Source organism: Ovis canadensis, chromosome 3 (assembly GCF_042477335.2).
Source record: "Ovis canadensis isolate MfBH-ARS-UI-01 breed Bighorn chromosome 3, ARS-UI_OviCan_v2, whole genome shotgun sequence".
NCBI lineage: Eukaryota > Metazoa > Chordata > Mammalia > Artiodactyla > Bovidae > Ovis > Ovis canadensis.
This window is the reverse complement of record NC_091247.1, coordinates 209,796,141-209,820,605: the sequence shown is the minus strand read 5'-3', so window position 1 is coordinate 209,820,605 and position 24,465 is coordinate 209,796,141. Positions and strand designations below refer to the sequence as shown.

Here is a 24,465-nt window from a genome sequence, read left to right as displayed (position 1 = left end):
ATTCTAGTGACATAAAGACTGTCTCTCACTCTAAAGATATTCTTGGCTAGTTGTTCAGGAAGCTTTCATAAAGGAGGTTGCATTTTAATTGGATCTTAGAAGGTGGAAAGATTTTATCAGAGGAAATGATGGGTAAAACAGGGAGGATTATCAGGAAGAAAAAACTAATCCAACTAAATACACATAGAGGCAAAGATAGGAGAGCAGAGGAATATTCGGGGAATAGCAATTAGGCTCATTTCTCTTACAGGGTTGTTGCAGAAAACATAAGGAATTTGAGACCATAGAATGGAATACCTACCCTAGACCAAAGAGATTTGACTCATTGGTAGATAATAGCCTGTTACTGAAGGGCATCCCTGGTGGCTCAGTGGTAAAGAATCCACCTGCAATGCAGGAAATGCAAGAGATGCAGGTTCAATCTCTGGGGTCTGGAAGATTCCCTGGAGAAGGAAATGGCAACCCACTCCAGTATTCTTGCCTGGGAAATAGCATGGACAGAAGAATCTGGCAGTCTATAATCCATGGAGTTGCAAAGAGTCAGATGCAACCAAGCACGCATGCATGAAGGCTTGTTGGTAGATTAAGCTGATCCAACTCATACTGTATGAAGACAATCAGAGAGAATTTTAAAGAAGAGAAGAGGGTGTTACAGTAGCACAGTCAAGACATTAAGTAGCAAGAATAGCATAAGTAAGTAAGTAAAGTCACTCAGTCGTGTCCGACTCTTTGTGACCCCGTGGACTGCAGCCCATCAGGCTCCTCTGTCCATGGGATTCTCCAGGCAAGAATACTGGAGTGGGTTGCCATTTCCTTCTCCAGGGGATCTTCCCGACCCAGGGATCGAACCCGTGTCTCCCGCATTGGAGGCAGACGCTTTAACCTCTGAGCCACCAGGGAAGCCAAGAATGGCATACAATCAGCAAATTAAATTTGTGTGGATGGCATGGGAAGTGAGGGTCCAGGGAGTGGGAAAACAACACCAAGTTTTAAAGAGTAAATTATTCCAGTGACATACACAGGCATTCAAGCCAGGAACCAGTTTCTGAATGGTGTTAGGAAGAGAAGAGCTTGGGTGAAGAGAGAATTTTCAGCAGGGGGCAAGATCAGTTTGGCTAGTGGAAGTTATGTTGCTTTAAGAGAATCTTCATGGGAATATTCCATAAGCAGCGGAAACCATGAGGATGAAGTCCATGAGATTTTGCTTTATGTGTAGATATGTGTGATTCATTTGCTCTGAAGTGATGACTGTGATCAAAGAGTAGATACAATTCCAAGACAGATGGGGAAAGACAGGAAGACTAGGAAAATGATTGGTCTAGGAAGTTCTTTCATTTAGGACAACCGAGGAAAAGCTAGCAAAGGAGACAGAGAAGTAGAAAACCATAATGTTACATAGACAAGGAAAATGAGGAAGGAGAATACTTCAAGGAGATAGTAAACAGCATCAGATGCAGCCAAGACAGGTCAAGAATAAAGAAAATTAAGGAAGTAAGCGAATGTGAAGTCAAGTGGGCCTTAGAAAGCATCACTACGAACAAAGCTAGTGGAGGTGATGGTATTCCAGTTGAGCTATTTCAAATCCTGAAAGATGATGCTGTGAAAGTGCTGCACTCAATATGCCAGCAAATTTGGAAAACTCAGCATTGGCCACAGGACTGGAAAAGGTCAGTTTTCATTCCAATCCCAAAGAAAGGCAATGCCACAGATGACACCACCCTTATGGCAGAAAGTGAAGAGGAGCTAAAAAGCCTCTTGATGAAAGTGAAAGAGGAGAGTGAAAAAGTTGGCTTAAAGCTCAACATTCAGAAAATGAAGATCATGGCATCCGGTCCCATCACTTCATGGGAAATAGATGGGGAAACAGTGGAAACAGTGTCAGACTTTATTTTGGGGGGCTCCAAAATCACTGCAGATGGTGACTGCAGCCATGAAATTAAAAGACGCTTACTCCTTGGAAGGAAAGTTATGACCAACCTAGATAGTATATTCAAAAGCAGAGACATTATTTTGCCAACTAAGGTCCGTCTAGTCAAGGCTATGGTTTTTCCTGTGGTCGTGTATGGATGTGAGAGTTGGGCTGTGATGAAGGCTGAATGCCGAAGAATTGATGCTTTTGAATTGTGGTGTTGGAGAAGACTCTGGAGAGTCCCTTGGACTGCAAGGAGATCCAACCAGTCCATTCTGAAGGAGATCAACCCTGGGATTTCTTTGGAAGGAATGATGCTAAAGCTGTAACTCCAGTACTTTGGCCACCTCATGCAAAGAGCTAACTCATTGGAAAAGACTCTGATGCTGGGAGGGATTGGGGGCAGGGGGAGAAGGGGATGACAGAGGATGAGATGGCTGGATGGCATCACAGACTCGATGGACGTGAGTCTGAGTGAACTCCAGGAGATGGTGATGGACAGGGAGGCCTGGCGTGCTGCAATTCATGGGGTCACAAAGAGTCGGACACGACTGAGTGACTGAAATGAACTGAACTGAAGCAGAGGAGAAAGACCAATCAAGAGACAATGAGCAGGGGGTGGTTCTAAGATGGCGGAGGAATAAGACTGGGAGACCACTTTCTCCCCCACAAATTCATGGAAAGAACATTTGAACACTGAGCAAATTCCACAAAACAACTTCTGAATGCTGGCAGAGGACATCAGGCACCCAGAAACGCAGCCCATTGTCTTTGAAAGGAAGTAGGACAAAAAATAAAAAGAGAGACAAAAGAGGTAGGGACGGAGATCCATCCCTGGAAGGGAGTCTTAAAAGAGAAGTTTCCAAACACCAGGAAACACTCTCACCAGCAGGTCTGTGGGGAATCTTGAAATCTCAGAGGCATAACCAGGAGGATAAATAAATAAATAAATAAATAAATAAATAAAACCCACAGATTACATGCCTAATGGCAACTCCCAGTGCTCACAGCTGCCACCAGCAATAGGGGCTGAACAGGGAAATGCTGAGGGCTGAACAGGGAGGCGTGGGCTGCATTGCTTAGGGCACACCTGGCCAGAGTGCCCTGAGGGCAATCTGAGGGAACTAACATAAGATAGCAATCCAAACTCTGGGAAAACCAGAGAGAGAGAGAGACAAAAAATAAATATATATATATATATAGAGAGAGAGAGAGAGAGAGAACTGTCCTGCAAAACGCCCGAAACTGAGGCAATGCCAGGCCCGCTCACAGAACAAAGGACTGAGTGAATACCAGAGGAGAGCTACTAGGCTGCTGGCTGGTCCATCCCCCGCTGGATACAAGCAGGCAGGGGGCAGCCATAGCTGAAAATGGGCAATTGCAGCCCCAAAGAGACATCCTCTACCACACTGCAAACAGGCTCCATTGCTAACCAAGAGTTCTTGGGATTCTGGACAGCTGACATCCACTAGGAGGGTTGCAGCCAGAGATCAGATCCCCAGAAGAGACACATGGCACACCCGAGAAGGCACGCCCGTGGTACACCCAGAAAACTGAGCAGCTGGGACGGGGGATGCGATAAGACACACCACCCACCTGGGGGCAACTGTGCACACCAAGCACCTGGTCACCTGAGCTGCTCAGAGCTGGGAAGGGCACAAAACGCAGGCCCAACCAAATCTGCACATTTGGGGAGTACTCAAGAACCTGAACCTGAGCGGCTTAGACCTGGGAAGTGCATGCAACCCAGGGCCCACCTCAGACAGTTCCTGGCAGAGCAACCTGGAGTCTGAGCAGTGCAGACCAGGAAAGCACTCACACCACGAGTGGGGGCAAACCCAGTGCGGCTGAAACACTGCAAGCACTCCCCACACATGCCAGTGATATTTGTTTGCAGGGTTCCCCCATCCCCACAGCACGACTGAAAAAGTGAGCCTAAAAGTGACTACCTTCGCCCCCACCCCTTTTGTCAGGGCAGAAATTAAACAGTGAAGAGACCAGCAAACAGAAGAAGCTAAAATAAATAGAGGGAACCTCTTTGCAAGTGACAGGTGCAACAGATTACAACCCTGTAGTTAGCACCGACTACATCAGAAGGGGCCTATAAATCTTGAGATGTTTAAGCTGGTTCAAGGAACTATCTGAAACTGAACTAACCCCACACTGTCCACAACAGCTCCAGAGAAATTCCTAGATATATTTTTACTATTATCACTTTTATAATTTTAAAATTTTTTTATTTTTAAGTCTTCTATTACCCCTTTCATTTTCATTTTTATAATCTATTATCTTAAAAAAACGCCCATGTTTTTAAAAGCAAACTTCATTTATATATATTTTATAAAATTTGTGACTTATTTTTTAATATTGTATTTTTGAGAATCTAACCTCTACCCTAGATTTTTAATCTTGCTTTTTGGTATTTGTTATCAATTTTGTACCTTTAAGAACCCAATCTTCAATACCCATTTTTACTTCGGCTTGACTGCTCTCTCCTCCTTTGGACTCTCCTTTTTCTCTACCAGGTCGCCTCTATCTCCTCCCTCCCCCTTCTCTTCTCTACCAAAATCTGTGATTCTCTTTGTGTGTTCTGGGCTATGCAGAACCCTTAAGGAACTGATAACTGGCTGGATCTTTCTCTCTTCTTTTGATTCCCCCTTTTCTCCTCCTGGTCACCTCTGTCTCCTTCCTCCTTCTTCTCTTCTCTGTGTAACTCCGTGAACATCTGTGAGGGGTCCAGACTGTGGAGAGCACATAGGGAAGTGATTACTGTCTAGCTTGCTCTCTCCCCTTTTGATTCCTCCTCATCTCCTCCTGGTCACTTCTATCTCCCTCCTCCCTCTTCTCTTCTCAATGTAACTCTGTGAACCTCTACAGGTGTCCCTCACTATGGAGAAACTTCTCATCATTAACATTAATATTTTATCATCGGTGCTGTGTACATGGAGAAGTCTTGAGGCTACTGTAAGAATAGGACTGAAATCCAGAGTCAGAAGGCTCAAGTTCAAAACCTTAGAACACCAGAGGACTCCTGACTCCAGGGAGCATTAATCGATAAGAGCTCATCCAAAAACCTCCATACCTACACAGAAACCAAGCACCACCCAAAAGGCAAAAAGTTCCAGAGCAAGGTATACCCTGAAAATTCTCGAGCAACATAGGAACATAGCCCTGAGTTTCAATATACAGGCTGCCCAAAGTCACACCAAACCTACTGACACCTGAAAACTCACTAGTGGACACGTCATTGCACTCCAGAGAGAAGAAATCAAGTTCCACCCACCAGAACACTGACACAAGCTTCCCTAACAAGGAAATCTTGGCAAGCCACTCTTCCAACCCCATCCACAGTGAGGAACCTCCACAATAAAGAGAACTCCACAAACTGCCAGAATACGGAAAGGCCACTCCAAACACAGCAATCTAAACAAGATGAAAAGGCAGAGAAATATTCAGCAGGTAAAGGAACAGGATAAATGCCCACCAAACCAAATAAAAGAGGAAGAGATAGGAAATCTACCTGAAAAAAAATTCAGAATAATGATAGTGAAAGTGATCCAAAATATTGAAAACAAAATGGAGTTAGAGATAAATAGCCTGGAGACAAGGATTGAGAAGATACAAGAAATGTTTAACAAGGATCTAGAAGAAATAAAAAAGAGTCAATATATAATGAATAATGAAATAAAAGAGATCAAAAACATTCTGGAGGGAACCAACAGAGAACAATGGAAGCAGAAGATAGAATAACTGAGGTAGAAGAGAGAATAGTAGAAATAAATGAAGCAGAGAGGAAAAACGAAAAAAAGAATTAAAAGAAATGAGGACAACCTTAGAAACATCTGGGACAATGTTAAATGCCACAACATTCGAATCATAGGAGTCCCAGAAGAAGAAGACAAAAAGAAAGACCATGAGAAAATACTTGAGGAGACAATAGCTGAAAACTTCCCTAAAATGGGGCAGGAAATAGTCACCCAAGTCCAAGAAACACAGAGTCCCAAACAGGATAAACCCAAGGCGAAACACCCCAAGACACATATTAATCAAATCAACAAAGATCAAACACAAAGAACAATATTAAAAGCAGCAAGGGAAAAACAACAAATAACACACAAGGGGATTCCCATAAGGATAACAGCTGATCTTTCAATAGAAACTCTTCAGGCCAGGAGGGAATGGCAGGACATACTTAAAGTGATGAAAGAAAATAACCTACAGCCCAGATTACTGTACCCAGCAAGGATCTCCTTCAAAGATGAAGGAGATATCAAAAGCTTTACAGACAAGCAAAAGCTGAGAGAATTCAGCACCACCAAACCAGCTCTCCAACAAATGCTAGAGGATCTTCTCTAGACAGGAAACACAGAAAGGGTATATAAACTCGAGCCCAAAACAACAAAGTAAATGGCAATGGGATCATACTTATCAATAATTACCTTAAATGTAAATAGGTTGAATGCCCCAACCAAAAGACAAAGACTGACTGAATGGATACAAAATCAAGACCCCTATATTTGTTGTCTACAAGAGACTCACTTCAAGACAAGGGACACATGCAGACTGAAAGTGAAGGGATGGAAAAAGATATTCCATGCAAATAGAGACCAAAAGAAACCAGGAAGAGCAATACTCATATCAGATAAAATAGACTTTAAAACAAAGGCTGTGAAAAGAGACAAAGAAGGACACTAAATAATGATCAAAGGATCCATCCAAGAAGAAGATATAACAATTATAAATATATATGCACCCAACATAGGAGCACCACAATATGTAAGGCAAACGCTAACAAGCATGAAAGGGGAAATTAACAATAACACAATAATAGTGGGAGACTTTAATACCCCACTCACAACCTATGGATAGATCAAATAAATAGAAAATTAGCAAGGAAACACAAACTTTAAATGATACAGTAGGCCAGTTAGACCTAATTGATATCTATAGGACATTTCACCCAAAAACAATGAATTTCACCTTTTTCTCAAGCACACATGGAACCTTCTCGAAGATAGATCACATCCTGGGCCATAAATCTAGCCTTGGTAAATTCAAAAAAATTGAAATCATCCCAAGCATCTTTTCTGCTCACAATGCAGTAAGATTAGATCTCAATTACAGGAGAAAAACTAATAAAATTTCCAATATATGGAATCTGAACAACACGCCGCTGAGTGAACAACAAATCACAGAAGAAATCAAAATATGCATAGAAATGAAAGAAAATGAAAACATAACAACCCAAAACCTGTGGGACACTGTAAAAACAGTGCTAAGGGGAAGGTTCATAGCAATACAGGCATACCTCAAAACAAGAAAAAAGTCACACAAATAAACTAACTCTACACCTAAAGCAACTAGAAAAGGAAGAAATTAAGAACACCAGGGTTAGTAAAACGAAAAAAATCTTAAAAATTAGGGCAGAAACAAATGCAAAAGAAACAAAAGAGACCATAGCAAAAATCAACAAAGCCAAAAGCTGGTTCTTTGAGAACATGAATAAAATTGACAAACCATTAGCCAGACTCATCAAGAAACAAAGGGAGAAGAATCAAATCAATAAAATTAAAAATTAAAATGGAGAAATCACAAGAGACAACACAGAAATACAAAGGATCATAAGAGACTACTATCAGCAATTATATGCCAATAAAACGGACAACTTGGAGGAAATGGACAAATTCTTAGAAAAGTACAACTTTCCAAAACTGAACCAGGAAGAAATGGAAAATCTCAACAGACCCATCACAAGCACAGAAATTGAAACTGTAATCAGAAATCTTCCAGCAAACAAAAGCCCAGGACCAGACTGCTTCACAGCTGAATTCTACCAAAAATTTCGAGAAGAGCTAACACCTATCCTACTCAAACTCTTCCAGAAAATTGCAGAGGAAGGTAAACTTCCAAACACATTCTATGAGGCCACTATCATCCTAATACCAAAGCCAAATAAATATGTCACACACACAAAAAAGAACACTACAGGCCAATATCACCGATGAACATAGATGCAAAAATCCTTAACAAAATTCTAGCAAGCAGAAACCAGCAACACATTAAAAAGATCATACATCATGACCAAGCGGGCTTTATCCCAGAGATGCAAAGATTCTTCAATATCTGCAAATCAATCAATGTAATACACCACATTAACAAACTAAAAGATAAAATCCATATGATTATCTCGGTAGATGAAGACTTTGACAAAATTCAACATCCGTTTATGATAATTAAAAAAAAAAAACCCTCCAGAAAGCAGGAATAGAAGGAACATACCTCAACATAATAAAAGCTATGTATGACAAACTCACAGCAAACATTATCCTCAGTGGTGAAATATTGAAAACATTTCCCCTAAAGTCAGGAACAAGACAAGGGTGCCCACTCTCACCACTACTATTCAACATAGTTTTGGAAGTTTTGGTCACAGTAATCAGAGCAGAAAAAGAAATAAAAGGAAAAGAATAAGTAAAACTCACTGTTTGCAGATGACATGATCCTCTACATAGAAAACCCTAAAGACTCCACCAGGAAATTACTAGAGCTAATCAATAAATATAGTAAAGTTACAGGATATAAAATTAACACACAGAAATCAAATCCTTTGCATTTCTATACACTAACAATGAGAAAACAGAAAGAGAAATTAAGGAAACAATTCCATTCACCATTGCAATGAAAAGAATAAAACATTTGGGAATATATCTACCTAAAGAAACTAAAGACCTATATATAGAAAACTATAAAACATTGGTGAAAGAAATCAAAGAGGGCACTAACAGATGGAAAAATATACTGTGTTCATGGATCAGAAGAATCAATGTAGTGAAAATGAGTATACTACCTAAAGCAATCTATAGATTCAATGCAATCCCTATCAAGCTACAATGGTATTTTTCATAGAGCTAGAACAAATAATTTCACAATATGTATGGAAATACGAAAATCCTCAAATAACCAAAGCAATCTTAAGAAAGAAGAATGGAACTGGAGGAATCAACCCGCCTGACTTCCAGCTATACTACAAAGCCACAGTCATCAAGACAGTATGGCATTGGCACAAAGACAGAAATATAGATCAATGGAACAAAATAGAAAGCCTAGAGAAAAACCCACGCACCTATGGACACCTTATCTTTGACAAGGGAGGCAAGAATATACAATGGAGAAAAGACAATCTCTTTAACAAGTGGTGCTGGGAAAACTGGTCAACCACTTGTAAAAGAATGAAACTAGAACACTTTCTAACACCATACACAAAAATAAATTCAAAATGTATTCAAGATCTAAATGGAAGACCAGAAACTATAAAACTCCTAGAGGAGAACATAGGCAAAACACTCTCCACCATAAATCATAGCAGGATCCTCTATGACCCACCTCCCACAATAATGGAAATAAAAGCAAAATTGAACAAATGGGAAAGTATTAAACTTAAAAGCTTCTGCACAACAAAGGAAACTATAACCAAGGTGAAGAGACAGCCTTCAGGATGGGAGAAAATAATAGCAAATGAAGTAACTGACAAAGAATTAATCTCAAAAAGATACAGGCAATGCCTCCAGCTCAATTCCAGAAAAATAAACGACCCAATCAAAAAATGGGCCAAAGAACTAAATAGACATTTCTCCAAAGAAGACATACAGATGGCTAAGAAACACATGAAAAGATGCTCAACATCACTCATTATCAGAGAAATGCAAATCAAAACCACAATGAGGTACCATTTCACACCAATCAAAATGGCTGCTATCCAAATGTCTACAAACAATAAATGCAGAGAGGGTGTGGAGAAAAGGGAACCCTGTTACACTGTTGGTGGGAATGCAAACTAGCACAGCCACTATGGAGAACAGTGTGGAGATTCCTTAAAAAACTGGAAATAGAACTGCCATATGTCCCCGCAATCCCACTGCTGGGCATACACACCGAGGAAACCAGAATTGAAAGAGACACATGTACCCCAATGTTCATCGCAGAACTGTTTATAATAGCCAGGACATGGAAGCAACCTAGATGTCCATCAGCAGGCAAATGGATAAGAAAGCTGTGGTACATATACACAATGGAATATTACTCAGCCATTAAAAGGAATACATTTGAATCAGTTCTAATGAGGTGGATGAAACTGGAGCCTATTATCCAAGTGAAGTAAGGCAGTAAGAAAAACACCAATACAGTATACTAACACATATATATGTGCTAGTCAAGTAAAGCTCAAAATTCTCCAAGCCAGGCTTCAGCAATACATGAACTGTGAACTTCCTGATGTTCAAGCTGGTTTTAGAAAAGGCAGAGGAACCAGAGATCAAATCGCCAACATCCGGTGGATCATCAAAAAAGCAAGAGAGTTCCAGAAAAAACATCTATTTATGCTTTATTGACTATGCCAAAGCCTTTGACTGTGTGGATCACAATAAACTGTGGAAAATTCTGAAAGAGATGGGAATACCAGACCACCTAATCTGCCTCTTGAGAAACCTGTATGCAGGTCAGGAAGCAACAGTTAGAACTGGACTTGGAACAACAGACTGCTTCCAAATAGGAAAAGGAGTACGTCAAGGCTGTATATTGTCACCCTGCTTATTTAACTTATATGCAGAGTACATCATGAGAAACGCTGGACTGGAAGAGACACAAGCTGAATTCAAGATTGCCATGAGAAATATCAATAACCTTAGATATGCAGATGACACCACCCTTATGGCAGAAAGTGAAGAAGAACTAAAAAGCCTCTTGATGAAAGTGAAAAAGGAGAGTGAAAAAGTTGGCTTAAAGCTCAACATTCAGAAAATGAAGATCATGGCATCTGGTCCCATCACTTCATGGGAAATAGATGGGGAAACAGTGGAAAAAGTGTCAGACTTTATTTTTGAGAGCTCCAAAATCACTGCAGATGGAGATTGCAGCCATGAAAGTAAAAGACGCTTACTCCTTGGAAGAAAAGTTATGACCAACCTAGATAGTATATTATTTTGCCAACTAAGGTCCGTCTAGTCAAGGCTATGGTTTTTCCTGTGGTCGTGTATGGATGTGAGAGTTGGACTGTGAAGAAGGCTGAGCGCCAAAGAATTGATGCTTTTGAACTGTGGTGTTGGAGAAGACTCTTGAGAGTCCCTTGGACTGCAAGAAGATCCAAACAGTCCCATTCTGAAGGAGACAGCCCTGGGATTTCTTTGGAAGGAATGATGCTAAAGCTGAAACTCCAGTATTTGGCCACCTCATGCGAAGAGTTGACTCATTGGAAAAGACTCTGATACTGGGAGGGATCGGAGGCAGGAGGAGAAGGGGACGACAGAGGATGAGATGGCTGGATGGCATCACTGACTCAATGGATGTGAGTCTGAGTGAACTCTGGGAGTTGGTGATGGACAGGGAGGCCTTGCATGCTGCGATTCATGGGGTCGCAAAGAGTTGGACATGACTGAGCAACTGAACTGAACTGAACTGAACGCATATATACGGAATTTAGAAAGATGGTAATGATAACCCTGTATGCGAGACAGCAAAAGAGACACAGATGTACAGAACAGTCTTTTGGACTCTGTGAGAGAGGCAGAGGGTGGGATGATTTGAGGGAATGTCATGGAAACATGTATAATATCATATAAGAAATGAATCTCCAGTCCAAGTTCGATACAGGATGCTTGGGGCTGGTGCACTGGGGTGACCTGGAGGGATGGTACGGGGAGGGAAGAGGGAGGGGTGTTCAGGACAGGGAACACGTGTATGCCCATGGTGGATTCATGCTTATGTGTGGCAGAACCAATACAATATTATAAAGTAATTAGCCTCCAATTAAAATAAATAAATTTAAATTTAAAAAAAAGAAAGCCGTGGTACATATACACGATGGAATATTACTCAGCCATTAAAAAGAATACATTTGAATCAGTTCTAATGAGGTGGATGAAACTGGAGCCTATTATGCAAAGTGTAGTAAGCCAGAAAGAAAAACATCAATACACTATAATAATACATATATATGGAATTTAGGAAGATAGTAATGATAACCCTCTATGTGAGACCTCAAAAGAGACACAGATGTATAGAACAGTCTTTTGGGCTCTGTGGGAGAGGGCGAGGGTGGGATGATTTGGGAGAATCGCATTGAAACATGTATATTATCATATACATGAATTGTGAAATGGATCGCCAATCCAGGTTTGATGCATGGGACAGGGTGCTCGGCGCTGGTGTGCTGGAATGACCAAGAGTCATGGGATGGGGAGGGAGGTGAGAGAGGGGTTCAGGATGGGGAACATATGTACTCCCATGTCTGATTCATGGCAATGTATGGCAAAACCACTACAACATTATAAAGTAATTAGCCTCCAATGAAAATGAATAAATTTATATTTAAAAAGAGACAATGAGCAGTTGTTTGTGGGGGAGCAATTATTTTAGGGTTTAGGTAAAAAGTATTGAAATCAAGGCAACAAGCCCCAAAAGAAAGTGTTAATGCTAATCCCCATGTCACCAAACTGAGACTTAATTACAGTTTCAGTTCTTCTAGAAATGGAATCTTAAAGCAGTCAATCAGGAATCTTAAAGAGCAATCAGCAGTGCTCTTGATGAGCACTATTGAAGTAATGTGCCTCTTAAACTCTTTGCCAACCCCTGAAGGAAAGCAACTTTGCCGTAACCAACCTAGTTTGTTTGTTTGCTTGTTTGTTGCCTCGTATATCTTTCTTGTTCCTTCTTGCTTCTGTGTTTGAGTTTTTCATTTAGTACATCTCCTGGGAATTCCTTTCTATCTGCTAGGTTAGATGCAGCCTGATTCACAAACTGTTGAATGAAGTCAATAAGATCTTTGAATTCACTCAGTTGAATTTTGTTTTTTAACAATTGACAAGAGCATAGACAGAGGTAAGGGAGAGAAAAGAATAAGAGAATCAAGGTATTAGATGGTGAAAGTGTTGGGATAAATGACCACAGAGTTGCAAAAAATATCTGTAATTTCCTATTTACACTTCTGTTTTCTCCCATTGAAGTAAGCAGCTTTCAGGAAAGGACCAAGAGCTGTTCATGTCTGCACCCCAATTAGAGACTGCTTCTTATCACTGATATCCATTCTTCTATTTTCTCACAGAATCACAGAAGCTCTGGTGCTTCACTGGGCATTTATGACAGCCCAACCGAAGACTGCACTTCCCAGAGGATATGAGCAGAAGTAATGTGTGAAACTTCTAGGTTTTGTTTTTAAAGGGAAGAGACATATCCTCATTTCCACTTCCCCCTTTTCTGCTGCATGAGATATAGGTATGGTGATGGCTCATCTTGAACCATCTGGATGAGGGCAACACCATAGGGATGGCAGAGAAGATACAAAGAAAAGATTCTGCATTCTTCTTAAAGTTGTAGAACATGGCCATCATACCAGCTCCGAGAAATAAGCTCCTGTCCTGTTCAAGGCCCTGATGGTGTAGTGTGAGGGTGGATACACTGTCATTGTACCCCAAGTAGCCCAGAATAATCCACATCCCAACACTCTGCGTAGCTTCTATTGGTTGCTGCATAAAGATGCAAGGGAAGGAGGGAAAAGATGTCTAAGGAGACATTTTAGATGTTGGCAGGACTTTAGCAGGAAAAGGAAATGCTGCTTTGAGTTATGAACACACAGTTTTGTTCCTTGTGTCTCCATTTCTTTGTACCAAATCAAGTTATGAAAAAATTCTACAATTTGATCTTGCTTCAATTTGCTATCAATTTAGTGAAAAGTTTTCTTATTACAAGTCTAGTCTTAAAAGAGGCAAGGATTTGTTTTGATTTCAAGCCTTCTGTTCTGAGATGCATGAGGTTTACAAACGTTTCAAAGGGCTTACAAATCTAAATTCACTCTAATACCAATTCTGAGAGATTGGCAAAGTGCATATTAATATTTTTCTACAAGTGAGCCACCAGCATATTGTTGCCTCCATAAATAGTTAAATATTGAGTGCTAACCAAAGAGATAGAAATCCAAGATGGTTAATGACCTGCTCAAGGTCACAGCTCTTTAGCACAATGCCAAGTGGTAGAACCAAAACTTCTAGAAAATCTTCATGGAAACAACCTAGATGTCCATCAGCAGATGAATGGATAAGAAAGCTGTGGTACATATACACAATGGAGTATTACTCAGCCGTAAAAAAGAATTCATTTGAATCAGTTCTGATGTGATGGATGAAACTGGAGCCGATTATACAGATTGAAGTAAGCCAGAAAGAAAAACACCAATACAGTATACTAACACATATATATGGAATTTAGGAAGATGGCAATGACGACCCTGTATGCAAGACAGGGAAAGAGACACAGATGTGTATAACGGACTTTTGGACTCAGAGGGAGAGGGAGAGGGTGGGATGATTTGGGAGAATGACATTCTAACATGTATACTATCATGTAAGAATTGAATCGCCAGTCTATGTCTGACGCAGGATGCAGCATGCTTGGGGCTGGTGCATGGGGATGACCCAGAGAGATGTTATGGGGAGGGAGGTGGGAGGGGGGTTCATGTTTGGGAACGCATGTAAGAATTAAAGATTTTAAAATTTAAAAAATAAAAAACTAAAAGAAGTAAAATAAAATAAATAAAAAATCTTCTTCTTTTTTTAACAACTGCTTATCAATTTATTAAATAAAAGTCTTCTTCTAAAACTCTTTTCACCTCTAATCATAACAGACTTAGTGGACAATAACCTCTGAGGGCATAAACAATCTCACCCAGAATAAGGTTTCTCTTGAAGCACTTGGAAGCATCGAATTCCTCATTCTTTCTGTTTGAAACCCAAAACATCTCATGATTGGCACTTTGTTCCACCATTACTTCTGGGGAAGTACATACAAACACATTTTCCTAATTTATTTCATACCTCAAATGGGAAATCGTGAGAAGCAAGGAAAATTCTAATTCATTTCCAAGAAACTAAGATCAATACTTTCTCAACTTATCCCACTCTTTGCCTCTATGAAAAGCAGCTCTTCCCATAAGAACAAACACCCTGTTCATCTTCATTCTCCATCTTTAGCTGGAAGCCCTACCATGAGCATGTGAGCTTGCAAGTTCTCTTGCTTAAAGCACAAAAACATATTTGATAGTTTAACTGATAATTTTTCTAAGAACTACAGGGAAAATCCATGGAATTTTAATCCTGGGAACATTTCTAGAAGGAGAGCCAGATAGATATTTTGCCTTCCAGGCCTTTGTGGTTTATGATAACGGTACCTCATTTGGATGGCCTCTTGCAGGGAGTTACTCAATATCAATGATAAGGAAACATTGCTGTCTTCTTTCCATCCTCCGTGCCCAGCAAGAAGCCCCAGTATGACCAGCAAGATCAATTCCTTTTCTTTCTATCCTCAACCACGTTCTTCAGATGGTGGGAGATCAATAAAATAAATACTCGTTGAGTCTATGAGTGAATAAATGAAGAAACTGACCTTTTCAAACCAACTTTGTTTACAGTCTCTGTCCTCAATTCAGGGGACCATCCTACGACAACCATTCTGTGTGATCCAGCAATGGGTACTCCCAAACAAGAAAAGTACGTGTAACACAAGCCCAGAGATCCAGGAAGCCAGGAAAAAAGAACCCAGGAAATACTACATGTATCCTGCTTTTCCATGCCAAAAAAAAAATACAGGTGGGCGATATGGATGGGGTGAGCAGCCTGAGATCAAGCAGAATGCTAAATTCACGACTCAAGCTGCGTTTTAGATGAAACCTGCAGGAATTGTGCCCTGCTTGTACTTCTGTTTTTAACTAGTTAGGGAAATTTAGTGGAAAATGGAGCAGCATGGTGCCCATAGGTCTCTGGCTAATGACTAAACATACTAGAGGTCTGTTTATGGAGGTTAGTGTCCTGACCCTAGAAAAGCAAAAACAAGGCTGGAGTATTTTACCCTTTAATCAGCACAGATATTAATCCTAGAAGGCAGAATGTATGTTTGTTTAGGCTTCCTAAATGCACCATTCATAAAAATCAAAAAGGAAAACTACGCAAATTTCTGGCCTGTGAATCAGTATGACATGGCAATACCAATAGTTCCTGCCTTTATGTAGAATATGACAAGTTACAAAACAGTTCCTAAATATTATCTTATTTGAGTCTAACAAGATCCTTGTGTTAGTTATTATTTAAATTTTACTGAGTATCTTCAGGACTTGATTCTGGTTCTTTAGAGGTAGAAAAAATGGGTCGATCCACACTTCCTTTTAAAGAACAGTTATCGGTTCCTTTGTCTCAGGTGATGCCAACTTCACACCCTAAAAAGCAGCAACCTTAATCAAAATAACAGGGAGTGAAAAGGGAAAGTTCTTGAAGTCCTAATAAAGGCAGCTATACAGGCCATTACTACATGAAATCAAACCATCCTGCAATTGTTTTGGTGGGGGTAGGGGTCCCTGTCTGTAAAACCTCACAGACCAGAGAATTTTGAATAGAAATGAACTCAGCAATCATCTTGCCCAATACCTTCATTTTAGTGAGGAGAAAATGGAGATTCAGAAAGATTAGGTAAGATTATTTGGCTTCCAATGACGACACTGCCTTTTGGCAAATTCCTTAACATATCTCTGCCTCAGTTTTCCCATAAGGAATACAGGAATAATAATACCTACCTCCTGGGGGTGTGTTGAGAATTAGGATACTTAGTAATACTGAATATTTAGTAAGTACTAAAAAACACCATACTGTAACCATCATCATATACCAAGTGCACATAGAAAAATGGGGACTAAAATATGACTCTAAAGCCAGTATTCTTTCCACCACAAGTCACCATTTAATTCCTCAGGATGAGCTCTTCCACCCCGCACTGTGAGGTGCCAACCACATTAAAAGTAAATTCTTATTTTCCACATCTAAATGCATGGTAGAAATTGGATACAGAGAAGGGATTCAGAGGCAATGGGCGTGTAAGAAATTTGGTATTAGATAGACATCTAATCAAATAAATTTAAAAATAAATAAATATAGATAGATAAATAAATAAATAGATAAATAAATATAGATAGACATCCACCATCAAAATCAGGTATCTGAAATCTGTTACAGATTTCTTACAGAATTTCTTACAAATTCTTACAAATTTCTTACAGAAAAAGAAAAAACAAAAAAACATGGTAACCTCAGTAGTAACAGGGTAAAAGAATATATAATTCTCCCTCCTCATTTCTAGTGGCTGTTTTCCCATTGTTCTGTATGTGAAGAGGAGGTGGGAGGGAGTATTGTTTTGTTTTGTTTTGTTTTGTTTTGAAAATTATTGCAGACAGAAAATAAAATAAACTTACCCAGGGGATAGAGGGAAGAAAAGGAGGAACAGGAAGAGAAGGGTGGCTGTGATTTAGTCGCTAAGTCATGTCTGACTGACTCTTTGCAACCCCATGGACTGTAGCCCACGAAGCTCCTCTGTCCATGGGTCTTCGCAGGCAAGAATACTGGAATGGATTTGCCATTTCCTTCTCCATGGGATTTTCCCGACCCTGGGATTGAACCTGCATCTCCTACATTGCAGGTGGATTCTCTACTGAGAATCCGAGAATTCTCTACTGAGCCACCAAGAGAGCTTCAAAGGCAATGAAACCACTCTCTGATACTGTAGTCGTGGACATGTGTCATAAATTCGTCCAAAATCATAGAATGTACACCAAGGGTGAAACCTAATATAGACTACGGACTTTGGATGATGATGTGTCAGTGTGTGAAAACTGTAAAGCATTTAAGGAATATTTCATTCAATTTTTTTTTTTAATTTTAAGCAAACTTAGATGTCTGAGTGCATGCTAAGTCACTTCAGTCATGTCCAACTCCTTTTGACTCTATGGACTGTAGCCCACCAGACGCCTCTGTCCACAGAATTCTCCAAGCAAGAATACTGGGGTGGGTTGCCATGCCCTCCTCCCAGGGATATTCCCAACCCAGGAATCGAACCTACATCTCTTATATATCCTCATTGGCAGGTAGATTCTTTACCACTACACCACCTGGGAAGCCCATGTCTGAGTATCAGTTCCATAAAGTCGCTCAGTCGTGTCCAACTCTTTGCAACCCCATGAATCACAGCACGCAAGGCCTCCATGTCCATCATCAACTCCCGGAGTTCACTCAGACTCACGTCCATCAAGTCAGTGATGCCATCCAGCAATCTCATCCTCTGTCGTCCCCTTCTCCTCCTACCCCCAATCCCTCCCAGCATCAGAGTCTTTTCCAATGAGTTAACTCTTCGCATATGGTGGCCAAAGTACTGGAGTTTCAGTTTTAGCATCATTCTTCCAAATAACACCCAGGGCTGATCTCCATCACAATGGACTGGTTGGATCTCCTTGCAGTACAAGAGTATACTCCAACACCGCAGTTCAAAAGCATCAATTCTTTGGCGCTCAGCCTTCTTCACAGTCCAACTCTCACATCCATACATGACCACAGGAAAAACCATAGCCTTGACCAGACAGACCTTTGTGGGCAAAGTAATGTCTCTGCTTTTCAACATGCTATATAGGTTGGTCATAACTTTTTTTGCAAGGAGTAAGCGTCTTTTAATTTCATGGCTGCAGTCACCATCTACAGTGCTTTTCAAACCCCAAAAACCTAAAGTCAGCCACTGTTTCCACTGTTTCCACTCTTTCCCCATCTGTTTCCCAGGAAGTGGTGGGACCAGATGCCATGATCTTCATTTTCTGAATGTTGAGCTTTAAGTCAAATTTTTCATTCTCCTCTTTCACTTTCATCAAGAGGCTTTTTAGTTCCTCTTCACTTTCTGCCATAAGGGTGGTGTCATCTGCATATCTGAGGTTACTGATATTTCTCCCGGCAGTCTTGATTCCAGCTTGTGCTTCTTCCAGACCAGCATTTCTCATGATGTACTCTGCATGTAAGTTAAATAAGCAGGGTAACAATATACAGCCTTGACATACTCCTTTTCCTATTTGGAAGCAGTCTGTTGTTCCATGTCCAGTTCTAATTGTTGCTTCCTGACCTGCATACAGGTTTCTCAAGAGGCAGGTCAGGTGGTCTGGTATTCCCATCTCTTTCAGAATTTTCCACAGTTTGGTGTGATCCACACAGTCAAGGCTTTGGCATAGTCAATAAAGCAGAAGTAGATGTTTTTCTGGAACTCTCTTGCTTTTTTGATGATCCAGTGTATGTTGGCAATTTGATCTCTGGTTCCTCTGACTTTTCTAAAACCAGCTTGAACATCTGGAATTTCACGAGTCACATATTGCTGAAGTCTGGCTTGGAGAATGTTGAGCATTACTTTACTAGCGTGTGAGATGAGCGCAATTGTGTGGTAGTCTGAGCATTCTTTGGCATTGCCTTTCTTTGGGATTGGAATGAAAACTGACCTTTTCTAGTCCTGTGGCCACTGCTGAGTTTTCCAAATTTGCTGGCATAGTGAGTGCAGCACTTTCACAGCATCATCTTTCAGGATTTGAAATAGCTCAACTGGAATGCCATCACCTCCACTAGCTTTGTTCGTAGTGATGCTTTCTAAGGCCCACTTGATTTCACATTCCAGGATGTCTGGCTCTAGGCGAGTGATCACACCATTGTGATTATATGGGTCATGAAGATCTTTTTTGTACAGTTCTTCTGTGTATCTTGCCACCTCTTCTTAATATCTTCTGCTTCTGTTAGATCCATTCCATTTTTGTCCTTGATCAAGCCCATTTTGCATCAATGTTCCCTTGGTATCTCTAATTTTCTTGAAGAGATCTCTAGTCTTTCCTATTCTGTTGTTTTCCTCTATTTCTTTGCATTGATCGCTGAGGAAGGCTTTCTTATCTCTTCTTGCTATTCTTTGGAACTCTGCATTCAGATGCTTATATCTTTCCTTTTCTCCTTTGCTTTTCACTTCTCTTCTTTTCACAGCTATTTGTAAGACCGCCACAGACAGCCATTTTGCTTTTTTTGCATTACTTTTCCATAGGGGTGGTCTTGATACCTGTCTCCTGTACAAGGTTATGAACCTCCATCCATAGTTCATCACGCACTCTATCTATTAGATCTAGGCCCTTAAATCTATTTCTCACTTCCACTGTATAATCATAAGGGATTTGACTTAAGTCATACCTGAATGGTCTAGTGGTTTTCCCTACTTTCTTCAATTTAAGTCTGAATTTGGTAATAAGGAGTTCATGATCTGAGCCACAGTCAGCTCCTGGTCTTGTTTTTGTTGACTGTATAGAGCTTCCCATCTTTGGCTGCAAAGAATATAATCAATCTGATTTTGGTGTTGACCATCTGGTGATGTCCCTGTGTAGAGTCTTCTCTTGTGTTGTTGAAAGAGGGTGTTTGCTATGACCAGTGCATTTTCTTGGCAAAATTCTATTAGTCTTTACCCTGCTTCATTCCATATTCCAAGGCCAAATTTGCCTGTTACTCCACGTGTTTCTTGACTTCCTACTTTTGCATTCCAGTCCCCTATAATGAAAAGGACATCTTTTTTGGGTGTTAGTTCTAAAAGGTCTTGTAGGTCTTCATAGAACCGTTCAACTTCAGTTTCTTCAGCATTACTGGTTGGGGCATAGACTTGGACTACTGTGATATTGAATGGTTTGCCTTGGAAATTAACAGAGATCATCCTGTAGTTTTTGAGATTGCATCCGAGTACTGCATTTCAGACTCTTTTGTTGATCTTGATGGCTACTCCATTTCTTCTAAGGGATTCCTGCCCGCAGTAGTAGATATAATGGTCATCTGAGTTAAATTCACCCATTCCAGTCCATTTTAGTTTGCTTAGTCCTAGAATGTCAATGTTCACTCTTGCCATCTCTTGTTTGACCACTTCCAATTTGCCTTGATTCATGGACCTGACATTCCAGGTTCCTATGCTATATTGCTCTTTACAGCATTAGACCTTGCTTCTATCACCAGTCACATCCACTACTGGGTATTGTTTTTGCTTTGGCTCCATCCCTTCATTCTTTCTGGAGTTATTTCTCCACTGATCTCTAGTAGTATATTGGGCACCTACTGACCTGGGGAGTTCCTCTTTCAGTATCCTACCATTTTGCCTTTTCATACTGTTCACAGGTTTCTCAAGGCAAGAATAATGAAGTGGTTTTCCATTCCCTTCTCCAGTGGACCACATTCTTCAGACCTCTCCACCATGACCCGCCCATCTTGGGTTGCCCTGCAGGCATAGCTTGGTTTCATTGAGTTAGAAAAGGCTGTGGTCCTAGTGTGATTAGATTGACTAGTTTTCTGTGATTATGGTTTCAGTGTGTCTGCCCTCTGATGCCCTCTTGCAACACCTACCATCTTACTTGGGTTTCTCTTACCTTGGACATGGGGTATCTCTTCACAGCTGCTCCAGCAAAGCACAGCTGCTGCTCCTTACCTAGGTTGAGGGGTATCTCCTCACCGCCACCCCTCCTGACCTTGAACGTGGAATAGCTCCCCTAGGCCCTCCTGCCACCACTCCTTGGACATGGGGTTGCTCCTCCCGGCCACTGTCCCTGGCCTCGGACATGGGGTAGCTCCTCTCGGCTACTCCTGTCTGAGTATAGCACTGACTGATTCCATCCCAAGGCTAAATGTCCATGAAATAATATGGGTAACAAAACACAGTTGTTTCACTCAAAATGAGCCAATTAGATCCCTTACTAGAAAGAGTCTCACTAGAGGGGAAACCAGTCACAGCATTCCAGAAATACTCTGCTATAGATGCATACAGAATAGAGTCACAGAATGTTAGACTGTAAGAACCTCGAGAAGAAGGTCCATCTAAATCCTCCTTCTGTTCTCCAGAACTTAGCTGTATGCCTGGAACATAGTAAGTTTTAAACCTTGGTAAAGAACAGGGAGAAACTCTCTGAGATAGAATATCCGTGAGATTACTACTGGTGTGATCATAAGACCCCAAAGCCCAGAGATAAATCCGCACACCTATGGACACCTTATCTTTGACAAAGGAGGCAAGAATATACAATGGATTAAAGACAATCTCTTTAACAAGTGGTGCTGGGAAAACTGGTCAACCACTTGTAAAAGAATGAAACTAGAACACTTTCTAACACCATACACAAAAATAAACTCAAAATGGATTCAAGATCTAAATGTAAGACCAGAAACTATAAAACTCCTAGAGGAGGACATAGGCAAAACACTCTCCGACATAAATCACAGCAGGATCCTCTATGACCCACCTCCCAAAATAATGGAAATAAAAGCAAAAATAAACACATGGGACCTAATTAAAATTGAAAGCTTCTGTACAACAAAGGAAACTATAAGCAAGGTGAAAAAACAGCATTCAGAATGGGAGAAAATAATAGCAAATGAAGCAACTGACAAACAACTAATCTCAAAAATATACAAGCAACTCCTCCAGCTCAATTCCAGAAAAATAAACGACCCAATCAAAAAATGGGCCAAAGAACTAAATAGACATTTCTCCAAATAAGACATACAGATGGCTAAGAAACATGTGAAAAGATGCTCAACATCACTCATTATCAGAGAAATGCAAATCAAAACCACAATGAGGTACCATTTCATGCCAGTCAGAATGGCTGCGATCCAAAAGTCTATAAGCAATAAATGCTAGAGAGGGTGTGGAGAAAAGGGAACCCTCTTACACTGATGGTGGGAATGCAAACTAATACAGCCACTATGGGGAATGGTGTGGAGATTCCTTAAAAAACTGGAAATAGAACTGCCTTATGACCCAGCAATCCCACTGCTGGACATACACACTGAGGAAACTAAAATTGAAAGAGACACGTGTACTCCAATGTTCATCGCAGCACTGTTTATAATAGCCAGGACATGGAAGCAACCTAGATGTCCATCAGCAGATGAATGGATAAGAAAGCTGTGGTACATATACACAATGGAGTATTACTCAGCCACTAAAAACAATACATTTGAATCAGGTCTAATGAGGTGGATGAAACTAGAGCCTATTATACAGAGTGAAGTAAGGCAGAAAGAAAAACACCAATACAGTATACTAACGCATATATATGGAATTTAGAAAGATGGTAATGATAACCCTGTGTGCGAAACAGCAAAAGAGACACTGCCGGGAGCCACTACAGGAGATACCACCCATGACAAGGTCATGTGGAAGAGAACTGTTAAGCAAGGCTTCAGAACTCAACGGGCTCCCTAGGCTTTCTCGAGCATCTACCCCAAAACCAAAATCTGTCTGTTTTACTATTTTACGACTTTCACCAACTCCTCTGACATTAACAGGGGGCTATTTCTGACCACCTTTCTCTGGAGAAAATCAACTTAGGGCTATAGCTAATAAGTCTCCTGGACATGAGAAGAATATTTCCAATCAAGACCCCTCTGTTAGCATTTTAGCTTGCTTGGCAGATATATCCAGACTCTTGCAGCTACACATGTGATTATTTACAGCCTCCCAACTGTGAGAGGCATGGAAAGCCTAAAACATAGAGCCTTTCAAAGAGTTAAAAGTTATTAGAGTAGTGCTGGTGTAGGATTTCATTATTGGGCCAATGCTTGTTGCTAAGTCCCCATATCTCTTATCCACTGTGCACCTGGGAGTGCATTAGTTAACATAGTTGGAAAGTAAGAAAAACAAGTGTAGCCTTGAAATTAACCACATCAGACTTTTGAGCTAATTGGTTCTTTCTTGTAACTCACTGCACCTTTGCTTCATGAGAATGTAACTCTGTTTAATACTTTTGAGGCTGACATAGATTAGAAATATAAGAAAAAACATTTCAAGGGAAAATAAGTTTTCTGGTTGAGAAGCCTTTATCAAAAGAGGGTCATAAAATGTTCACAGACCTCCAAGGCCAGAAGATAATGTACACAATATTGTTTATGGGAAAGGTTTGCAGAAAAATCCTGGTTTTGATAAAGACAGATATAATGTTTGGGCTGACTCTGTATGACTTTGCATCTTTCATTTCCCTCTATGTACAAGTAAAGGTATAAAAGACCCTTTTAAAAATAAAAACAATGGGCCTGGCTTGAAGAAGCTTGGTCATCCTGTGCTTTTATTTTTTCTCTTTTTTTTCTCTCTTACTTTCTTTTTTCAGGCTGATCCCTTGGAGCATAGAGGCTCAATGTGTTCACTTATCTGCCTGGGTTTCTAAGACCTGAACGGGAAGACACTCTGCGTCTTCACTCCCTTGGGAGACTAGGAAGGCACCTGTGGCCTCCGTGAACAGGGCAAACTTCTTGTCTCGAAGTTTTATTGGCTTTCTATGTAAACCAAGGAATATCAGCCTCTTTCTCCCCTCTATTTTCTTATCTACAATATTCTTTCCTTATCTCTCTCTAAATCAATCACCGACGCCGTTTTTCCTTCAGGTTCCCCTGGACCCTGCAGGGGCTGGACCCCGGCAAGACACAGATGTATAGAACAGTCTTTTGGACTCTGTGAGAGAGGGAGAGGGTGGGATGATTTGAGGGAATGTCATGGAAACATGTATAATATCATATAAGAAACGAATCTCCAGTCCAAGTTCGATACAGGATGCTTGGGGCTGGTGCACTGGGGTGACCTGGAGGGATGGTATGGGGAGGGAGGAGGGAGGGGTGTACAGGACAGGGAACACGTGTACGCCCATGGTGGGTTCATGTTAA

The 24,465-nt window shown here is 40.7% G+C and overlaps 1 protein-coding gene across 1 annotated transcript in view; it reads right to left on the bottom strand.

The window, feature by feature from the left end:
• The window catches only part of LOC138436406 (uncharacterized), a 32,115-nt gene extending 18,751 nt beyond the window's left edge, over window positions 1-13,364 (bottom strand). Inside the window, exon 1 of the mRNA XM_069581993.1 lies at window positions 13,293-13,364. Coding sequence (XP_069438094.1) covers window positions 13,293-13,364 — 72 coding nt within the window. The remainder of the gene's footprint in view (window positions 1-13,292) is intronic.
• Between the last annotated feature and the right edge of the window lie 11,101 nt (window positions 13,365-24,465).